The 20,797-nt window shown below is 42.3% G+C and overlaps 1 protein-coding gene across 3 annotated transcripts in view; it reads left to right on the top strand.

Annotated features, from left to right (window-relative positions):
* Positions 1–20,797, top strand: part of dlgap1b (discs, large (Drosophila) homolog-associated protein 1b) — a 130,518-nt gene that overhangs the window by 100,146 nt on the left and 9,575 nt on the right. For all 3 annotated transcript variants that reach the window (XM_084746882.1, XM_084746881.1, XM_084746883.1), the window contains exons 7-8: positions 13,660–14,045; positions 14,858–14,937. In XM_084746882.1, coding sequence (XP_084603008.1) covers positions 13,660–14,045; positions 14,858–14,937 — 466 coding nt within the window. The remainder of the gene's footprint in view (positions 1–13,659; positions 14,046–14,857; positions 14,938–20,797) is intronic.

Here is a 20,797-nt window from a genome sequence, read left to right as displayed (position 1 = left end):
TGGATTCTACTACCTGTTATTCCAGCCTGTTCCTGTCGGTCTTCCTGCTTAACCTCCACTTGAAATAATCTTAATTTGATTTGAAGTGAATCATGTTGTTCTGGTCCAGATGTAGGCAAAGAAAAGAGAAAATCTTTGGCATGCAATATGAAATCTTTCACTAGATGTCATCATAGCCTCAGCTGCTTTGAAGCATGTTTCCACTCAAATTTGTACAATCTTGTCCAACCTGTAGGTGTTGAATATGACCCAAATAACACGTAACATGATGCTCTGATGCAACGTGATCCAAAGTAACCTATGCAGTTAAACTGCACCTGTAGGCACTTGCTGAATATTTGTGCAGGACTTGCTTTATCATAGTTATCAATCACGTGTAATTATTGTGTATTCCTATTTCCGTGACCTGAATCAACTGAGTTTTCCTGCCTGAACATGCTTTAAAGCGGAATTAAAGTGGATAAATCTGCAGGACACAAAGCTTTGGTTAGTGGCTGTTAGGTGTTTAGGTTTACTTACGACTTAATTGGTCCCAGTTTGTTATGGCCTGGAATGCTTTGATTATAGCCGTTCAGGGAGGAAGAGCAGCGTTTGGATTTCTTTTGACACAGGAAGCGCAAGCAAGAGAATGTCATTCATTCCTCTCCTCCTGCTCTTAGTTTGAAACAAGACAGGAGAGAAGGAGGAGAGAAATGAGAGAGGGGCGCAGGGAGGAGCTGACAGGGCTACGGCAAACACAAAGAATGGCTGCGGCAGTGGACCCCTGCTGTCCCCCCACTCTGCAGCAAGAACACATACACCAGTTTACTGCTAAAAAAGAAGGGATCTGTACACTGTGAAGAAAATCATAGAGTAACAGGGCTCAACAACAAGGACTGCCCGCATGCCCAGTGGAAGTAAAATGCCACGTTGGGCTACTAGATCTAGCAACACACTTGTCCAACTGGTGGTGGTGGTAAAACAAAAAAGAATCAAAGTATTCAACTACAGCATAATGGATTAAGTGAAAAGTAATGTTTCATTTAGAAATGGCAGAACATGTTGTTTTCAGCCTCACAAATAATGAGATTTCCTGCTTCTTTCTGTTTATTATCCTATTAAACTGACTATTTTGGGGTCTTGGTCTGACAAAATAAGACATTTAAAGACATCGCCTTGGACACGGGATGGACATTTTTCACTATTTTCTCATATTTTATAGAGGTTGCAGCCCTATGTTAAACATGACAATTAACTTTAGACCTTGCTGTTATTTGATAACCGCCAATAAATAAAAATATTTCTATAGGGGCAAATAAAAATTAGCTTTGAGCAAGTGCATTTCGGACCCACTTGCTCAACCATTCAAGTGAAAAAAAACCAAAAACAGTAATGTTGAACCCTGCTGTAATTTAATGGAATCAACTAATCTTTTCTCATTAAGTCAACATAGACATTATTTATTCAAGTTAAAATTCAAAATCAACTTAAAATTTCTGGTATTTATTTGCAGAAGACCTCAGAACATATGGTGAGTTGAATGAATCTGCTGTATAAAGTTCAGTCAACTCATTAAATTATTTTTAAGAAACATGATCAGCATATTAGCAGACTACTCAGCATGCATTTTTTTTGAGAGTTAAACCCCTTTTGAGATCCTTCTTTTTTATAATTTGAAAAAAACTTATATTATGAAAACTTCCTGTGTATCTCCAATACCCTTAAACAACAATATTTAACTTTAAATTGTATTTTGCAGATGGCCATATTGCAGTTTGGATAATACTTTGATTGGGAAATGAAGAACTGACTTTTCAAACTGAGAAAATGTAAAAGGAAATTACAACAAAAAAGTTACAACAAATAGTTTACTTTTTACATTGTACTTTACTTTGAGGATCCCAAATGTTGAGATGTAAACAGCACATTATGGCGTGTCTAATCAAGTGGACAGGGGGCTGCCCTGTCAGGTAGGGACTGTCCCACTCCTCCTCCCTTTTCGCTCTTCCTGTCTGTGTTTTGGCATCAGAAGGAGCAAAGGAAAAGCAAAGCCCTGAAAGGATTTCCTCAGTGTTGACTGTGGATGATCCTCATGGCTCCTGCATGCTAAAGCTGGGCAAGGCAGGGCCCGCAAACTCAAAGCCCCGGATGACTGAAAAACACTGGAGGAGTTAAATTGATTTTTTTTTTTCAAGGGGTTGAAAAAATGTAAAGGCAAACATGCCTTGTTGCTCTGTTCTCTTGACAGAATATTGCAAGTTTTGGGACTTTACTTGACAGCTAAATTGTGCGGTCGAGAGTTCATGTTGCTTTCACTGTTCAGGAGGGGAGGGAGTAAATGTTGGAGTAACTCAGAGGAATGGTGCACGGCTGTAAGTGGGTGGTTTGGGCTGTGCAGTGTGGGAGGCCAGGCCCCAGTGCAAATTAAAGACTTCTCTGTGAAAGTCCCAGACTCGGCTACAGTAATATGTGTGTGTATGTGTGTGTGTGTGTGTGTGTGTGTGTGTGCGTCTGAGTGACTGAGCCTGTGTGCAAGCAAGCGGCCGGCGGGGAAGAGAGACCAAGCCCTCCCCCTTTTATTTTTTTTTAACCAGTCATTAAAAATAAGCCACAACTCGGCCCTGGTACACACTGAGAGACAGCAAGAGGGAGAGAAAGAATGCATCTCCTCTTTCTCCTCCCTTTCTTTGAGCTTTGCTGCTTCACTAACCAAGTAAAACGGGGAGGAAAGGAGGAGGTTTTTAAGACGCAGACCCCCTCCTCCCCCGCGTTAAGAGTTTTTTTTCCCTGTCCAGGAGGGGAGAGAGAGAAAGAGATGAATGGGGAAAGGAATGCAGGAGACAAACGAGTGCTCTCAGCAGGAGAGTGGGAATGTTGGAGGCCATTGTTCCTCCCCAACCAGATTCTGCAGGGAGTGGATGTAAACACATGAAGGAGAGGAGAGGGGAGAGGGGTGTGAAAAGTCACACCTGAAAGGCAGACTGTAGCATTTACCCAGATATATTCATATTTAGTCCAATGCATGCTGTATGCACTGCTACTTTGGACACACACAGATGCACGTACATGCAGCCAGTGCCTATAGCTGCCATCTCGTCTTTCCCTCCGCCCCCTCTACCCCTTCGACAGGATGTATAGGGTCACAGGGTCAGGACTGGAAACCACAAAAGACAGTATGCGTCAGTGTAGCCTGGTTCTTGTTCCAAACTCCCCCCACTTATCCCCTCTTGTTCCTCCTACCTTTCTCTCGCCGTCTTTTTTCTCTCATTTTCCTCGCTCTTAACTTTCCATCTCCTTCTCTCCATCCGTCCTCCCCCGCCTGTTCCTCCTCTTTCCTCATATAGGAGACGCAGAAGGCCCTTACGTTTGGTTTTGGGCCCAGATGGCTTTAGCATGCCTCTGGCAGTGGATTAAGCCGCCAGTGTCTCCTTTCGCCTCCATGTGCAAGTGGTCAGGACAAAGAACGTCAAACAGGGGGAAAAGGGGGAAGGAATGCGAGGAGGAAAAAAAACTCACGACTGTGAAACAACACTGATGTTTCACGGCATTCCTGGAAGAGTAAACTCTTGTAAAAGCCGTTAGCCAGCTTTCCTGTTACTTTTTGTGTCCAGTCTTTTTATGAATCAGGTTATGACTTTTTATTTTTTTCCTGCTTGGTGTTGATCCCCAGAGCGCTTGTTGCATGCAAACCAGGGAAGGAAGAAGAAGAAGAAGTGAACTTTTGACCACATTCTGCTGCATTTATATGTAAATAGCAGCTGCAGCAAGCAGTGATCCTTCATGTAATGACATGACATCGGCATTGTGTTTCAGCCCTCTCAGTTAAAGCTGATTCCGGTGTCTCTACGCTGTAAAAAATTAACCTTTGAAAAATAGATAGTGGCTGAATTGCCTTACAATTTTAAGTTGACTGAATTAGAAAAGAGAAGTTGAGTTAGTTTTTCAACCGTGCTCCCTTTTATGTGAAAACAAGCACTATAAAAGTGCCGACACAAAATTGAGGAAAAAAAAGTATAATTTGCATGCATGTTAATGTTGGTGATGTAATTAGTTTACTATAATGCCACAGTGAATAGACTACTAGAACAGCAAAATAACATCATAAAAAATGACAGATGTAAGAAATTCACTACATTTCCTCGAGATTCAATAAAGTAGATGTGTATGTCCAGATATACCACCCCCGGCCACTCAGTGGGGTTGTTCTTCCACTTTGAAGCAGGTAAACTGAAAGGACAATCATCAACCCCTATTTCTTTCTTTTGTATACATTAAATACATTACGTTTGCTGGCTAAGAAGTTAAAAACTTACTACATTGTTTGGTAGCTAAAACATTAAATCATTGGATGCCCCTTATAGCTCAGTCGGTAGAGCGTGTGCATCATGTACTGAGGCTGTCAGTCCTCTGCAGTGGCTGTCGGTTAAATTCCCGCCTGCGACCCATTTGCTATGTGTCAACCCCTCTCTCTACCCTCTTTCCTGTCATATTTTCAGCTATCTTATCATACTAAGGGCAAAAAAAGTCCAAAAATAATCTTTAAAAAAATGAAAATAAATACAAGAAGATTTTATTGACTTGAGTAATTAAACTTGTATATATACTTTAAGTTAATGAGCTAAATTCCATTTGGTTTTTTGGGTTTTTTTTTTTTTTACAGTGTAGATTTGTCAGCCTCTTGTCTTTTTGCTGTTTTGTCCCGGAGTCCATTACTCCCCAGGCTTGTGGTTGTGTTTTCCTGTACACTTTCTGCTCTTGTGGACAGTGTGTCACGTTTTATCAGGGAGCTGTGTTTAGCACTTGGAGACAGTGTGGTGGCAACATTGTTGTGTTGTTGTGGGGTATTTTTAGTGTAGTAGACACTGGCCTAAGTGGATTGTACTATCCACTTAGCAACACAAAATGCTACCATCAACCCTCTGCTCTCTCTTCTTCCCTCACTCTGATTTTATCTCTGTGTGTTTGGGTTTAACAAGTAACATATTTTGGGATTTATATGCAGCTACTCACTGCTCAATCACAAAGTCAGTTTCATTTGATGACTAACTAATCTCCCCAGGCTACATGATTCTGTTTTTGGGTATGTTACGACTTGTTGCTGTTGCCTATGCTGTCATTGCCGGCACAGGCGATGTGTCATTGCGCACAGCGAGCCAGTCAACTACTTAAAGTCTCAGTCAGTCGGTGAGCAATGCTGTGGGAAATGAGTGCAGTGAAAGCATGCGTGAGATGTGTGGGCGTGTTAGCTTTAGCGTTAGGGCTAATGCTCAGGTTTATGCCCCACAAAGCAGCTGGAATGTACAGGAACAGAAGGAAACAGCATAGCAAACTTATCCTCTGTCCTCTCCTCCTTTTCCCTGACTTTTTCCTCCTGCTATTCTTTCTTTATCTCTCTCTCCCTCTTTTCTCCTTCTCTTTATGTTCAGTAACTGTGCTCTCTCTTTCAACCCCCTGCAGGCAGGTCTTTTGGACAGAAACAAAAGACTGATGTGTCTCTTCATGTGGTTGTGGACTAGTCAGGATAAAGCCCTCGCCAAGGAGCAGCTTAGAACAATGGAAACGGCCTGGAGCCGTCACAGGGCAGGTCTAATGAGAAAACCCCCTTCATGTAAGAAAAGTCTTCTGGAGATTAGCTCACATGCTTCAGTACTGTACACAGAGGAACTTTGGGATTACATATTTATACCAAATCCCGGATGATTATACCTGACAGTGCAACAGATGTCATCTAGCTGCTATTTACAGTGTGGATGCTGACAATTACACTGCTGTTAGAGTAAATGTTAGTTATTTTGAGATTTCAGAGGGATATAAAACAATCAGCTGCATATTTCTAGATCGGTGTCAGTTCACCCCATAGGTGAACTTCAAAACGCTAGGACTGGATTGCACCAACAAAGATGAATTTAATGTAAGAGTAGTTCTAATAAGAGTTTAGCAAAACTAGATTTAAAATGAGTAAATCCAGATTCCAGTGCCTGTGCATTTATAAACTAATCTCTGTGTAGTAAATTTGTAAATCTGTTTAGTAAAGTTTATTAATGTAAACAGAAATAGAAATCAGTATAGAGATGCTTGCTTAGCCAACTTCAAAAGTAAATAAATAAATAATAAATTTGAGTGTTGTCTAGACTTAGTCGCCTAAGTATAAAAAAATGAGGAAAACTGTTAACTTTCAGCTGCTCTGTATTTCCTAATAAGATGATACATTGTTTGCTAGCTGGCTAACAAGTTAATAAAACGTAATGTTGTTTGCTAGTTAGCTAAAAAAGTTAGCCAAGTCAAGTGTAGGTTTAAAGTTTAAAGCTAATGCTGTATCACATTTAGTTTAGATTAAAATTTTGTTGTATCAGAACTGTTTTCAGTTAGTAAAAGCCCAACGGGAAAAAAAAATCATCACACTGCAGAATCATAATAGAAAGCAGAAGAGAATATTAATGTTAAGAGAAACATAATTCAGAACACCCTTAAGTTCTATTTTAAAAAAAGCAACACAGAGACTCATAAAACAACGTATGCAAAACAAATAAACAAGGAATATTTATGTTGATAGAAGACATATAAAGAGCATACTGCATTCTTAGACACTAACTAAAAAATGCAAAGCAAAAGCCCAGACATAAAAATGCCCGGTATATAAAAACAGAAGCCAGTCTGACACAGCAAAACAACAACAAAAAACATGCATACAGGTATTCGTTGATGCAACCCAGCCTGAATTTCCAAAGAAGTAGGGACCTTAAATGAAGCGTTGCAGACTGTTTTGAAAATGAACTCTGGATTTTTATTTCCCCTCCCCCGTTGATTTCTCAGCGCGTCTCTCCCTGCCTGTCACTGATTGACAGGGCGAGGAGAGAGTCAGGCCATAAAAGAGGTATGCAGGTAACCAGGCTCTCTATTTGAACTTGAAGCACAGGAAAGTGGGTTAAGTGAAGTGAATCTATTGCCTAACAGGGAGCAGCTGCCTGCCAGATTTAGCGGTGGCTGACAGTTGTAAACACACTCTTATCGAGTCATTCAGGAGACACAGGCCTGCCAGAGCAGCTACCCACTGTTGACACGGGTTTCTGTCAAAAAGGGGCACACTGAGCACACGGCTTTGTTGATAGCACTGTTAGGTCGGGGGACACCGGAGGCATATTTAACAAATGTTTGTTGCTGATATGCATGCTTATGTTTTAACTTAAGAAAAAAACAATTTAATGCTGCAGTTAGTGCAGGATGTTTACAACTTTGGGACCATTTTACACTGAAACTCCCTCCCTAACAAGCACTCACACATGCTAAATATACTTCTTTTAAAAGGCGCTCTGCCCCTCATGCTCACACATACACACACACACACACACAACAGGCGCACACAGTGAGCTATTGTGTCTGAGAGAGTTCAGGCATCTGGAGAGCAGAAACCCTCTCTGGTGACCTCTGACCTCTGGCGGCTGAGAGTCGTAGACTGACATGAGGGTTTCTGCTGGGGTTTCAGGTGAGTCAGAGGACTTTTAAAGGACTATTGTATACGTTGTGTGCAGGGTTTGTTGTGTCTCTATAATATTAGCTGATTAGCAGTGATAAGTGATGAGCAACAAACCTGCTAATTTAGATTATTTCAGCTCCAAAACTTGAGGCTTTTTGTAATATTTTCATTTTTTACTCAATACTCGTGTTTCAACTGCAGCAGCTTTCCATAGGGACTTGGAATCTTTGGTGTCTTTCCACTGCAGGGACCAGTGTCTAAATTAAGTTAAGGGACATTATTTCACCCTCCAGAAAGTCCCTTCTGGGGAGTAGAGCTCTCCAAAAGTACAGGAATTTTGGGAGTGGGGCTTGCAGCACTGAACATTACTTATTTGTCTCGTCGAGTACTTGCCGAATTTTACTTCAGCCCCAGTTTTTAAAAATCTGCAGCCACAATCCTGTATGTCTTTTGTTGTCTCTGCTTTGACACATCAACATGAATTTACAGAGGAAAGCATGCACATGGCTCAACAGTAAGGCCTGCCTGCTTGCCCAGTGCAATTAAAATACCATGTTAGGTATAAGGAAAATCTAGCAACTCATGGTAAAAAAAAATAAAAAAGTTAAACTATTTTGATTAATGATGGAAGATTTTTGGTTTGTCACTTTTAATGCAAAAATGGTGTTTTCAAGATGACATTTTAAGACATCACCTTAATCTTTGAGAAACTGGGATGAACATTTTTCAGTATGTTTGGACATTTTATAAACATTGCAGCCCTAGATTAAATATGACAGTTAACTCTAGTCTTTGTTGTTTTTTGAAAACCGCTAGTAAACAAAACAATTTGAACAGAGACAGATACATAGGTTGATGGCAAAGTCCAGGCTTTGTCATTTTATATGGCGTCATTGTTGTTGCATAGTTGTGAGCAAAAATTAAGTATAAAAACAGGCATCACTTTTTCATACATCAGTAGACTAATTTGCCTAACGGTTACACGGTGGAAAGAAAAACAGTAGTAGTTCCTGGGACTAAATGTTCTGGGTGCTTTGGGTGGAAACGCAGCTGTGGTAGTCTACTAGAGGCCATGTTAAGTAATTTAGGATGTGCCTCATATTGCTGCATTGTTGTTCACAACAGCAGTGTGATGTGGCATGTTGTGAACCTTTAAGGTTATTGTAATCTCGTGACCCAGTGACAACCCTTTAACAATGATCCAAGACAAACTGGTTGGTAGAGTTCAGTATTCAGCTGCACAAAGCTGATGCTCCGGGGCTAAAAACATTATTAGATATTCATTTGCAACACGGTGACACCCACTTGCTCTCCCTCTGTTCTTATCCTGGTGTTTATTTGATTTTGAAGTTAACCCATTGTTGCTGTGTTTGTTTTCGTGTTGGCTGGTGTTGAGGTGAGTGTCAGTGCAGCTGCACTGTACCCTGTCAAGGTAAACAAATGGCCAACAGAAGCTCCCCTCTGCTTGCTGCTGGTGAAACGCCAAGCCTCCCGGCAAACTTCATGTTGCTATGTGTCACCATGGTGACGCTATCACAAAGGACTCCAGCTGGTTCTCTGTGTGTGTGTGTGTGTGTTTGTGTATGACAGAGAGAGAGGGAGACGGACAAATGGACAGAGAGCGAGCAGACGGAGCCAGGCACTAACTCTCTGATTTACCCTCCTCCTCCTCCTCCTCCTCCTCCTCCTCAGTCTTGTTCTTGCTCTCTCTTCTCTGTTCACTATTCTCTGCCCTCTCCCCTCTGGCAGACCCTCATCCCAAACACAGTGCAGCTGGGCTCAGCTGTCAATGTTCCCCCATACTGACCGCCCCCTTTCCGGGCCTTTGTATTTGTTTGGTTGGGTGGTGGATTTGCCCTTGGCCCCCGCGCGGGGGAGCCCGTTCCTGTTAGCTCGCCTCTTAAACCAAACCGTCTGCTCTTTGAAGTGGCCTATCACAGATACACAGATTGGAGATTACAAGGCAGCTGCCTGCCTTCAATCTGTCCGGTGACATGAACACGATGATTAAATGAAGGAAACAGCATACACCTATGCAGACACAAATGGGACACAGTGATCAGTAGAGTAAAAAAAAGAAAGAGGTGGCTAGCAGGTCTGTTTTTGTTCTGAGGGCTGCAGAAATGAATGGAGACTTTGCTTTGTCTCAGGGGAGGGATGAGGGCTTTCTTTGATATTATCAAGCCCAGAGGTGGGGGGGGAGGGGGGTGCTCTGCCAAGAAGAACTGCTATTCACACCAACTTGTCGGCATGGGACTTTTGAAGCATTTGTCAAAAGAGGGATTTGGCAGAGAGCCACTAGAGTTTTGTCATTCACAAACTCTTCTCTTTGGGATGACAAAGCTCGCAGCGGGCTGCACCTCTGCGAGGGAAGGGAGATGAAATTCCACAATTCCACTTCCATTAAGTGAGGAAGTTGTTCCTGGGAGAATATGATTGATGTCTTTCTTTATCTGGGATCTAAGTTCCTCTGCTAACCTGATATTATGAAGTGACAGAGAAACTTTTTTGTGCACTCATCGTCAGTGTTTATCTGCATTGGGTGGAAAGAGCTTTCCACATTCCTCCTTAAGAGTCTGATGGAATCCTGCGTCACATTCCTAGTTCACCCTGTCCTTGACTGTCTATGTGTGTGGGAGGTCCAGGGCAGTGGAGCTGTCTAATGCTTTCATGGCTGCAGGAGGGTCGAACTGTTGTCTTATCTTTTCCGTGGAAACTGGAAACTTGGCTTCTGTCTCATCAGGACAGTTGTTTTGGTCAGATGCTTCCCACTGACTATTGTCAGACAGGCGAGAATTAGAAGGTGGAGGTTTTCTAATATATGAATGTAAGAGTAGGTTCACACCTAAACGTCTGGTTCCTTAATCAAACCAATGTAAGGATGATTCGTTGTTTAAATTTTACAACTGGTCCTGTTTGCTTTCATAATGGCAAAACTTAAATGGTCCAGTAATTGTAAACACAAATAATGTTGTGGAAATATCGTCCGATTATTTGTTATTCAGTCTGTGATTACAAACATGCAAATCTATTTTTGCAATTAAAGGGACATAAACATTTAAGACAGTAAGTGTTAACGCATGTCTAATTTCATTGTGAGTCCAGGTTTGCCCCTTGTCAGTCCACATTTTTGGAGCAAATGTGTAACTGCCTCAACAGTCACCAAAGCAGGAAGAGAAAATGTTTTTATGCCTCTCTGCTGGTGACAGCTGTAGCCAGTGGCATTATGTTTTTGGGTTGCATTCTTGTAAATGTGATATCTTGAGAACGCCTGGACAGAATTTGTTCAAATTCGGTACAAATGTCCATTTGGACTCAAATATGAACTGATTATAATTTGGTGGTCAAAGATCTAACCTCATGGTCACTTTGACCTCATGTCTGTCCCATTCTTGTGAATGAAAGAATGTATTGATGGAATTTCTGCATATTTGGTACAAATTTCCACCTGGACTCAAGGATGAACTGATTAGAATTCCAGTTCAACCGAGACCACCCCTTGTAGATGGATCAGAGACCGGAGTTTGAGTCTGGTGTTCATACCGATCCAAATGAACCACACCAAGGGGATAAACACTCCAGGGCTGAATTCTAAACAAGTTTGGTGTGAACCCATCCTAAATCTACTTATTTTGCTAAATGTTTGATGTTACATTGTCACTGGCTTGGGCCTGGTCGCTGTGGACAGCAGCTCCTGGTGGACGGAGAGCATATCAGTGGCAGGAAGTCTGTGGTCTGCCTTGATGTGGAGAGGTTGAAACATTAAGCTGAGCTGTGTCAGTGTTATTTGTGAGACTCTGTGTCTGCGTGTGCATGTGTGCCGGCCTGTGTGTGTGGGCATGTTGAGACTCTTGAGTGTGTTTACTTAACCTGTCTCGGCATTCAAAACCTCCTGTCATTCTCTCCTGCGCATCTGGCTCTCACAGTGACAGCTAGGTGGGACACGTCGCGTCGTCTCCTGTTTCATACGGCGCTTTATTGACTGGATGAAAACCCTCTGTTCTTTTAACCCTTCTCAGGGCCTGAGAGGAGTACACACACACACACACACACACACACATATACAGTCATCCAGCATGACTTTTAGATGACTTCAGGGGATAGCAGCTCTGAAAGGGGCTGACATTCTATCCTTTGAACCTCCACGGCTGATAGGGGCAGGACCTCGCCCTCGCCCTCTGCGTGAGTGCATGTGTGTGTTCGCTGTGCAGTTTTTTGTTCTCTTGTGGGTCTGTACTCGGTGACCTTTGCGGAGATTAGCCCTGGATGTCAGTCATATTCCCTAGACATCTGTGAAAAGTCGAGACATATCGTGGCATGCTCAGACGATTCCGCCCTGAGATGACTTTGGCAGTAATTCCTGCATATACAGTATCTCTCAGAAGAAATACACATGACATTTAGCTGCAGAAAGAAATACAGTAAGTCATCTTCTCTTGTCTTTCTTGTGGTTTGCTACTCCACCATCAAAGACACTCATATTAGCAACTATGATCTAATCTCAAGGCTCCCGTCTGAGGACTTTCCAGCTTGTCAAAACCTGACTGAAATCTCATCTGGGATCATCCAATCACTGCTGTGGCGAGGCAGGGAGAGAGGGTTGGGTGGATGACTCTGACGAACCAAGAGGATGAAGTCAGCCCTCTGTTCACCTCCAATAATGTTAAAGGCCTCTTTGTAGCTGTCAGCGAGATGGCAAGGCACAAAGCAAACAACATCCGGCTCTAATAGTTTTAGACATGGCTGCTCGTGCAGGGTGTGGTTGGCAACAGTTGTCTGCCGCACACAGAGCAGCGATCTCGCCACGGTAGGATGTTTGTCTTTTGTAGGGATTAAAGGGATCCAGGAAACCCGCTGTCCTAGTTTTGCCGCAGAGCAGAGAGGGAGAGCGACCTAGTTTTGATGATAGCACCAGGCCAGGAAGGAGATTCCAAGGCATAATGTAGTTAGGTGGTGGCTGTTTTTGTCTTTCTTTAGACAGGCTATGTTTTTTTTTTTTGTCTGATGGCAAGTTTCTATACACAGGCTTCTGAGTCAAGTCAATGTGTGTGAGAGGCTCCATTGTCTGTGCAGGACCTGTAGCTGTAACCTGAGAGGGAGACAGCACTGACAGAAGAGGGAGAGTGTTGCTGAGCAGCACTATGATGCTTTTTTTTTTTTAAATATCTATTTGCTTGGATTTAAAACAAAGCCTTTAGAGTGTACTCAGCTCTCCGGCTTTCTTCTGCAGTATAATTTAACTTCTGTGCTTTATTATAAATATCATTTAACTTTTGTGCAATTACGTGTGCAAACAACAGCAAGGCAGACAAGCATGCAGGGCTATATTCAGCACTAGAAAATTGTCCTGGATGTGTACAGTAAGTGCGTAGAGGGCTTAACCATCTAGATCAGTGGGTCAAGTGGCTGACATACTAATCCTATTACTAGACGAGGCCCTGATTTGTTAAAGTTGGCCCTAATCTACTGTCCATTTTGACTCCAACGCAGGGACCTAGGACGTCTGGGTAAAGTGTCAGGGTGTCAGCTGTCACCAATTCATTTTTTTCTAAGGCAGTGGATTAAGTTATGTTTTATTAGTGTTTTTATTAATTATGTGTTTTGATTATATTTTCATTCACCTTCCCCATGATTTCCACATTTTCTGTGTTGCATAATATGCATGCATGCAGTATTTTAATACTTTCATTCACATATTTCTACTTACTGTAACGCTGCAATTGCTGTAATTGCTGTAATTGTGTCATCCAGGTCGTGGTATTCTCTAAGTGGTTGCTTGAGTTTCTTGAAGACATTTCACCTCTCATCCCCTGAGGCTTCTTATGTTCTAACTAACACATGGGGAGTACCAGGTAGTTAAACTCTTGTGGGGTCATTAACACGTTGAGAGTCTCGCCATCAATCAGTTAGAGCTGAAGAAGCCCCTTGGATGGGAAATGAAATGCCTTCAAGAGCTTTAAGCAAGTCCATCTGCCTATGTGCAGCTCCTAGAGGATGCTGAATATTGTATGTTTGATAGCGTCCGTATACTATTTTATTTTATTATTTTAAAATCTCCCTCCAGAGTCACAAAAGAAAAAAGAAGAAGTGTTTGCACAGGCTGTATAGTTGTCATTGTGATGACGAGTGAACAGAAGATAAGATCTTTTATATGCACACTATGATTACTCATCATTTATCTCTGTGTCTCTGTCTACCCTCTGCAGTGTCATCATGCATCACCACCTACAAGAAGACACCTCCCCCCGTCCCACCACGCACCACCCCATCCAAACCCTTCATATCCATCACGGCCCAGAGCAGCACCGAGTCTGCCCAGGATGCCTACATGGACGGGGGCTCTGGCCCACGGACTGGCATCAGCTCCCAGCCGGGTCTGTCCAATTCCACAGAGAGCATCGACAGCATGAAGGCCCTGACAGCAGCCATCGAGGCTGCTAACGCTCAGGTGCACGGCCCCGCCAGCCAGCACGTCACCAACAGTACCATCACCATCACTGCCACCGCCACCACCTCTGCCGTTGCGCACGTCTCCACGGACAGCAAGGCGCAGAGGGAAGCGCTCCGCAAGTGCCTCTCCATAGGGATCCAGGTTTGTGGATGAGGATTTGAGCTTGTTGAAGTTCTAAAATAAATGTCTGTGGCCAGTTGCATAAAAGCATTTAGGCTAAGTTTCCCTTAAACTGCAGCACATCTCAGGATGCCCTAGGAAAAAATAAAATGCATAAAATCGCCATAAGGATTTCCTCCTGTGTGATTTAAGGGAAACCCCTTAGAGCTTAGCTACTTAAGTATTGCCTCTTGTGTCGCTAGAAGGTCATTAGTGACCATTTTCCTGAAAAATTTTAAGGGATTCATAACAGTTTCTTAAAAGGTAAATAATATGTGGAACGTAAGACAAGGACTGAATTTATGGTCATTCAAGAGGAGGAGGCCATACCAAGACAGGTTTTTCAGAACAGGGAAAACTAGCCTTTGGCTACTTGTTGCTAGCTAGCCAAATGTTAACATAACTCTGTCTCATATATTAACACCTGCTTTTATTGAATCTTGACAGATTTTTTTGCTTCTATGTACTTTTTTGGCAAGGTAAAATCCATTTCAGATTATGTACATTTTGTAGAAGCTAGCTAACAGAGGCTAACCAAATGTGTTAGCTAATGCTGAGTGAAGCGTAACCATGGTAACAGGAATGCCCATGTGCTGTATTATGTGAGTAACTGCTGTGAAAATCTAAACACTTAAGCAAAGGAGACAGCCAAAGAAGCTGTATGGAGTGCTCCCAAGTGAACCCCTTAGCTTTGGAAAATATTTTGCTTAGAGAACAAACTTAAGTTTGAAACTTGGAGGTTTATGCAACCAAGCACTGGCATGCAGTTTGACAGTTTCTTCTCCTCCTCTTAGGTGGACCCAGAGGAAGGAGGGCCAACAGAGGAGCAGTCCAAGTTCCAGTCGATAGGAATTCAGGTTGAGGATGAGCGATGGTGAGTAGAGAGACAAAAAGAAGGATGTTGTAAAAGTGAAACTGGATAAGTCTGATGGGAGGGATGAGATAGATACATGAACAGGAAGACAACTTGTGGAGACAGAGGGAGGTTTGTAGTGTGCAGCGCATGCTTTTGCCCCCCTGCACTGGCTTCCCCGCAGCAGCTGTCCCCGTTTGAGGGTTGGTTGGCGTCAGAGCCCCCTCAGCCAGGGGCCCCAAGTGACAGCTGGGCCAGAGGATGTGGTGCAGGGAGCTGGGAAGGTGGAGGGGGTGAGTTGACAGCCATCTGTTGCTCCAGTCATTGTGATTCAGGCTACTTTGAGGCTGTGTGCGTGTTTGTGTGTGTGTGGGAGGGATGGAGGGAGGGAGTTTTATTGGGTTTGTTTAGTTCTGAGAGTACTGAGAGACTGCTGTGCTGTCAGCCACAGCCTCCAACTCTGCAACATGTTCCCAGTCTGAGGAGAAGCAGCCCAGTGTGCATGCTGTTTCATTAGCTCACACTGCACCAGGCTTATCGAGGCCTCTAGTGGTGGGACACACAGGCATTTATGGTTTCCTTGTCTGCTTTAGTTCACCCTGTCAAAACACTGACCTTCTGCTTGGTGAGGGAAGTTGACAAATTTAGCCACGGTGCTGGTTACGTGCTGTAGCCAGGGCATGCTTTGGGAATTCAAAGAGACATCACCTTTAATCAAAGGTCACAGCAAGGGCTGGCTCCAGTGCTTTAAAACAGACACTCTCACAGTGTCAGGGAATGTGAGGGGCTTTCTGAAAGGGGAGGTCTCAGCTGACTGACCAAGCTCTGAGTTCCCTGAGTTGCCAAGCCAAATATTAACTCATCTAGACACCTTCTAGTCTGCTGGACGTAAGGCAGCGCAGAACTGTGGTTAATGTTTAGAGTAGGCTGGGGGTGATTTTTGTTGGTGCACGTTTGATTGTTTACCTGTTGGCATGCATCTGTGTGTGTTGCTCCATGCATGTGTGTGTGTGTGTGTGTGTGTGTGTGTGTGTGTGTGTGTGTGTGTGTGTGTGTGTGTGTGTGTCTGCGTGTGTGTGTGTACCTGGGAGGTCTGGGCATGCTGCCCCCTACATTGGATTCCCAGACAGTGAGAGTGCCAAACTCCTACAGCCTCGCTCCGTTGCTCAAACTCCCTTATTTGTGTCTGTGTGTACGAGTATGTGTGTTAGAGTGTGTACCAGTATGAGAGAGAGTCTGTGTGTTTATATGCAGCAGTCACAGGTCATAACCTCACCTTGCTGTTTGAACTGGGATTAACTAGGAGGGAGTGGAAGAGCTGGAAAAGAGATGAACACAACAAACAACGTGCTTGTCTGTACACAGACTTCTTTATGTACTGAAATGTTGGGACTGATGCTGATGTTTTTACTCATATATCTTATTTATTCCCTCAAACCTGTATAGCAGTCAACCTATTAAGTGTTTAAATTGATTTATGCTAACTATTTAAATCTTTATCAATATGATAGTGCATTTATAATGAAAAAAACTGCAAGTATCTTATAAACATGCAAAAAGTGCAAAGAGTAAACTGTTGCATAGAAGCACAAGCAAAGTACAGATACTTTGTTACTGTACTTAAGTAGAAATTTAAAGTATCTTAAATCATTTGAAGCTACTACAAGTTTTTTATGAAACAGTCTCAGCTTAATACTGATATATATGACCTACATAGGCAAACAAGACCATCTGCAGACAGGCTATTTCTATATAGTTATTTTCAATGCCTGCCACCGGATTCTTGGTGAAATCAGATTAAACAAGCCTGTGTTTACATTTTCCCAGGTCCCAAGTCACAGTAAGTAGTACGTCAGCCAGTGAAAATGAAGCCGTAGTTGATTTGTTTTAGGATCATTTTTATTTTCCATGTTAGTTTTTGTTGTTATTATGGTGGAAACATTCCTGCTTTTGTCCACGGTGGACTCAAAAATCAAAACAATACTAAAGTTTCTTGTAGTAGCCTTAAGCATCTGACAACTTTTTACTTTTACCCCCTACATTTTTACACAAATATCTGTACTTCTCCTTACATTTTAGAAACAGGCTTGTCTCTATAGTTTTAAAGCATTTTTGGGGGGAATTATTGATTAATTTACTTTCCATCATTGCACACTGCCTTCCCAATATCAAGACCTCTTTCATTCTAAATTGATGGGACAATAATACATAGAAAAGAGTCTCCAAAAGAGTATCCATAAGTGCATATCATGCATGACAGACGAAACAAGATGAAAATTGATGTGAAAAGCCTAATAAGACAAAACAGACAAAGAAAGAGACTCAACCATGACGGAAAAGGTGAGATTCAATTAGCTTTGTCCCTCAGAGGGTGACTCTTTACTTTAATACTTTGATCGCATATCAGGACTTGTACTTTTTCACTTTTACTTGTGTAAAGAATGTGTGTACTTTTGCCACCTCTGCTGTAATATGCACATGAGAAAGAAGTCAATGGATTGATGGATTTTTAGGGCCTTGTAAATTTAGGGTCTTGAGTTGGTGGTCACCAGATGGCTTTGCAGTCACAGGAGAAGTAGAGAATTGCTCATGGTGCTAGTGACTAAACCATATGCACCACCGTCTTGAAAAGTCAACTTAAGGCACAACTAGACCTCCCTGTCTTTTTGTTTTTGTCCTAAATGACTGGAGGTTTTTCATTACTGGCATAACACAAACAAACAAGAGGCCCAAGGTGCATATGCAACTTTTAAATGTCAATTTGTGGTGCGTAATAGCACCGGTGACTGTGTAATGCTGTTTTGTGTCATCCAGCATGTGTTCTGGCACTCTGTTCTATATCCAAATAAGACATCAGGCTGTTTTCAGTTTATAGATGCTTCAGTATTTCCTCCTGTTTGTGTTTCAAACTGTGCTCTGTGCACATGAGAGGAAAATTATTAAGATTTATAACAACAAACCTAGAGGTAAAGAGGCCTTGTGAAAGCAGCAGCAGATGGAATTCAAGACTCCACCTTTGCTGTGATTTACAACTTTCCGTCATGTTCACCACATGAATGTAATGAGAACATGGACTTTTTTTTTTGCTTTTTTTCCTGCATACTTTCCTCATGTTTTACAGTCTCCTCTTTCCCCCATGACTCTTCTCTTGAAATGCCCTTCCTTGTTCTTTGGCCTCCTGACTGTCTATTGATATGTCTGTCTTTCTGTCTGGGCCGTGTTTGGCCTTGCCCGTCTCTGCCCCTGCAGGAAGTTGTTAGCTGGCTGATAGAAAGCAGGCTGAGGTCATTAGAACTGAACACCTGCTCGCAGGAGTTACTCTTTAACTGCTCTTCACACACACTCACACTCGCAGAGCCGCTGCTGTACACACATAAAGCACATACGCGCCGTGTTTGATCTTAACCCGAAGCCACTCCCTTGGTCTTGCTCTCTCTTTTTGCCATGCACGGAACAGGAGAGATGAATGAGAAAAGGGGGGAGGCAGAGAGATGAATGGGTAGTGCCGAGGAGGAGTGTGCGTCCGGAGATGGGCCAGGGAAGACGTGATGGAGCTGTGATCGTTTGTGTGTGTCGTGCTGCAGGCAGGTCAAGCTGAGGTTTCGTGTGAGAGGATTGTGGGCATGTTTGGAGCAGGCTAGCAGTTCAGTTTCTTTTCTCTCTACTTCTTGCTTATTTGCCATGCATTGATAAACTTACACTAGTCTAACAGTAGGATGGGGCATGCTTTGTATACCAGAGTTTACAAGTTTGCATGAGGATGTATGTGAATTTAAATGTGTACTGTTCTGCTTTTGTTTACCCTTTTACTTGTATCTTGTAGAGCTGTCTCGATGCCAGAAAATTAGGCATAGATACAATGCTAGAATAAATCTAGAATCATGCTCTTGCAGTCATGTGCTTCAGTGAAGACTTTGAAGGAATTTAATAAAATGTATTAAGTATATTTTTGGCAAAATGGAAGTTATCTCTATACGTGTCTGATTCCAGTGAATAATTTCCAGTGAGAAACATGCTGTCCTCAATTCAGGCTATTTTTTACAGAGGAGTACAGAGGACTGATAGAGAGGTGAACGTTATGATGTCATAGTGATGTTGACCTTTGACCTTTTGGATATAAAACCATGTCATTTTATCCTTTTAGAGATTTGTGTTAAATTCTGTCATAATTAGCGGATGAATTCCTAACCTTGACCTTTCTTATCAGCTCATCCTTGAGTGCAAGTGGTCATTTGTGCTGAACTTGAAGAATTTCCGTTGAGGCCTTCCTGAGATATTGTGTTCACAAGAATGGGATGGACAACCATAAGACATGTGCTCTGGGCTCGGCTGTCGCTGTTGCAGAGGCATAAAAATGATATTTGATACATCTTTTGATGCTACAGCTGATACGAAGTCCTAAGCACAGAATAGGACTTTTTTTTCTAATTTACAACCTGCACACAATGCAGGCACAGAAAAAGTCACAGAACACTATCTGGTTTTGCTGCAAGCCAAATTTCAGGCAGGACAGAAAGAAAATTAGGCCTTGAATGAGAACTTTGGATGCTATAATTAACAGATATTGTATCATTTTAAACATGCAGCAATGAAAATTATTGACGGATCAATACTTTTGACAACTTTAGTATCTTTGGAGCCCCTGTTTGTGCCAGTTCTGCTTATCCAAGTGCATTACTTGTTTTGTAAGTGGCTCAGTGAGCATCTCTCTGGTACATTTATGTATGTGTTAATAAAATATGTGCTCTGAGTCGTGTACCACTTTGAGTTGTAATCTTGCATTGATTAAACTGCTGGCTCCTCCAATCACTGCACATTGAGCTGGCCAGTTTTCCCCTCCAAACACCCGCGTCCCTCTGGCGTCCCATTCATTACTGGGGTGGTGAGCTGCTCTATAGAACGTAGCCAAATGTGTGTGTGTGTGTGTTGATTTAATCTTTGAGTGTGTGTGTGCTGTTGCACAGAGTGTGAAGGGACTTGGCAAAGGCTGCCCGACAGCGGCACAAAGCTTCTGAGCCAAATACGACATGGCACACCCAGCTGTAGAGGAGGGTCCCAGGTGTGTGTGTGTGTGTTTATACATGAGTGTGTGTTTGTGTGCATGTATTGTTTGTGTATGTGTATTAGCCCCAGAGCAGGGCTTGTGGTGTGACAGACAATTGCACACTCTGTTGCTTCTGAATGAGCCAGGTGACAAAACACACACACACAAAAGACGTTCCACACTACAAAAGCTATTCATCACTATCAGTTATGAGATTTCTGTGATCATTTTAGTTGTTTCATACCGGGAGCTCCTCCAAGAACTCTGTGTAAACAATATTATCATAATTACTGCTGAAAGGGGCACTCTAATGTGGTATTAGTACAAAATAGGAGTAATCAATTACATGAAATCACGAGCTGAGGAATTTACATAAGGGTGTTTCACAGAATCCCTTAAAAGCTTACCTTTAGGCATGTACTGCATTGAAAGAGATTTTAAAGCAGAGTTTTTTTTGCTTGCATGGGGGCTTATGACATGTTTTCACCTTCATCCAAGAGGTCCAAAAAAATTACGAGAACGTGTCTGTTTTGGTGAAAAAAAAAAAGAGATTACAGGAAGAAATCCAACAACACTTGTCAGAATAACTAAAAGTTAACTCACAGCTTACATGAGTAATGTTATAGCCAAGCTAACTAACATGCAGCATGTTTAATTACATAACTAGTCTTCTCATTTAGAGTGTATCCTTATGTGCTATAGAAGAAAAATAACAGAATTTACTTCATACAAAATCAATTTATCCTCATTAATTTGGCCATGTTGCAGTTAAGATAGAGTCAGTTCTAACTTTTGTTGCTAAGGTCTTTTGTGCAACGGCTTAACAACTTAAATTAA

This window comes from Lutjanus erythropterus, chromosome 21 (assembly GCF_056507025.1).
Source record: "Lutjanus erythropterus isolate fLutEry1 chromosome 21, fLutEry1.hap2, whole genome shotgun sequence".
NCBI classification, from domain to species: Eukaryota; Metazoa; Chordata; class Actinopteri; order Lutjaniformes; family Lutjanidae; genus Lutjanus; species Lutjanus erythropterus.
This window is presented reverse-complemented; position numbering and strand designations above follow the sequence as displayed.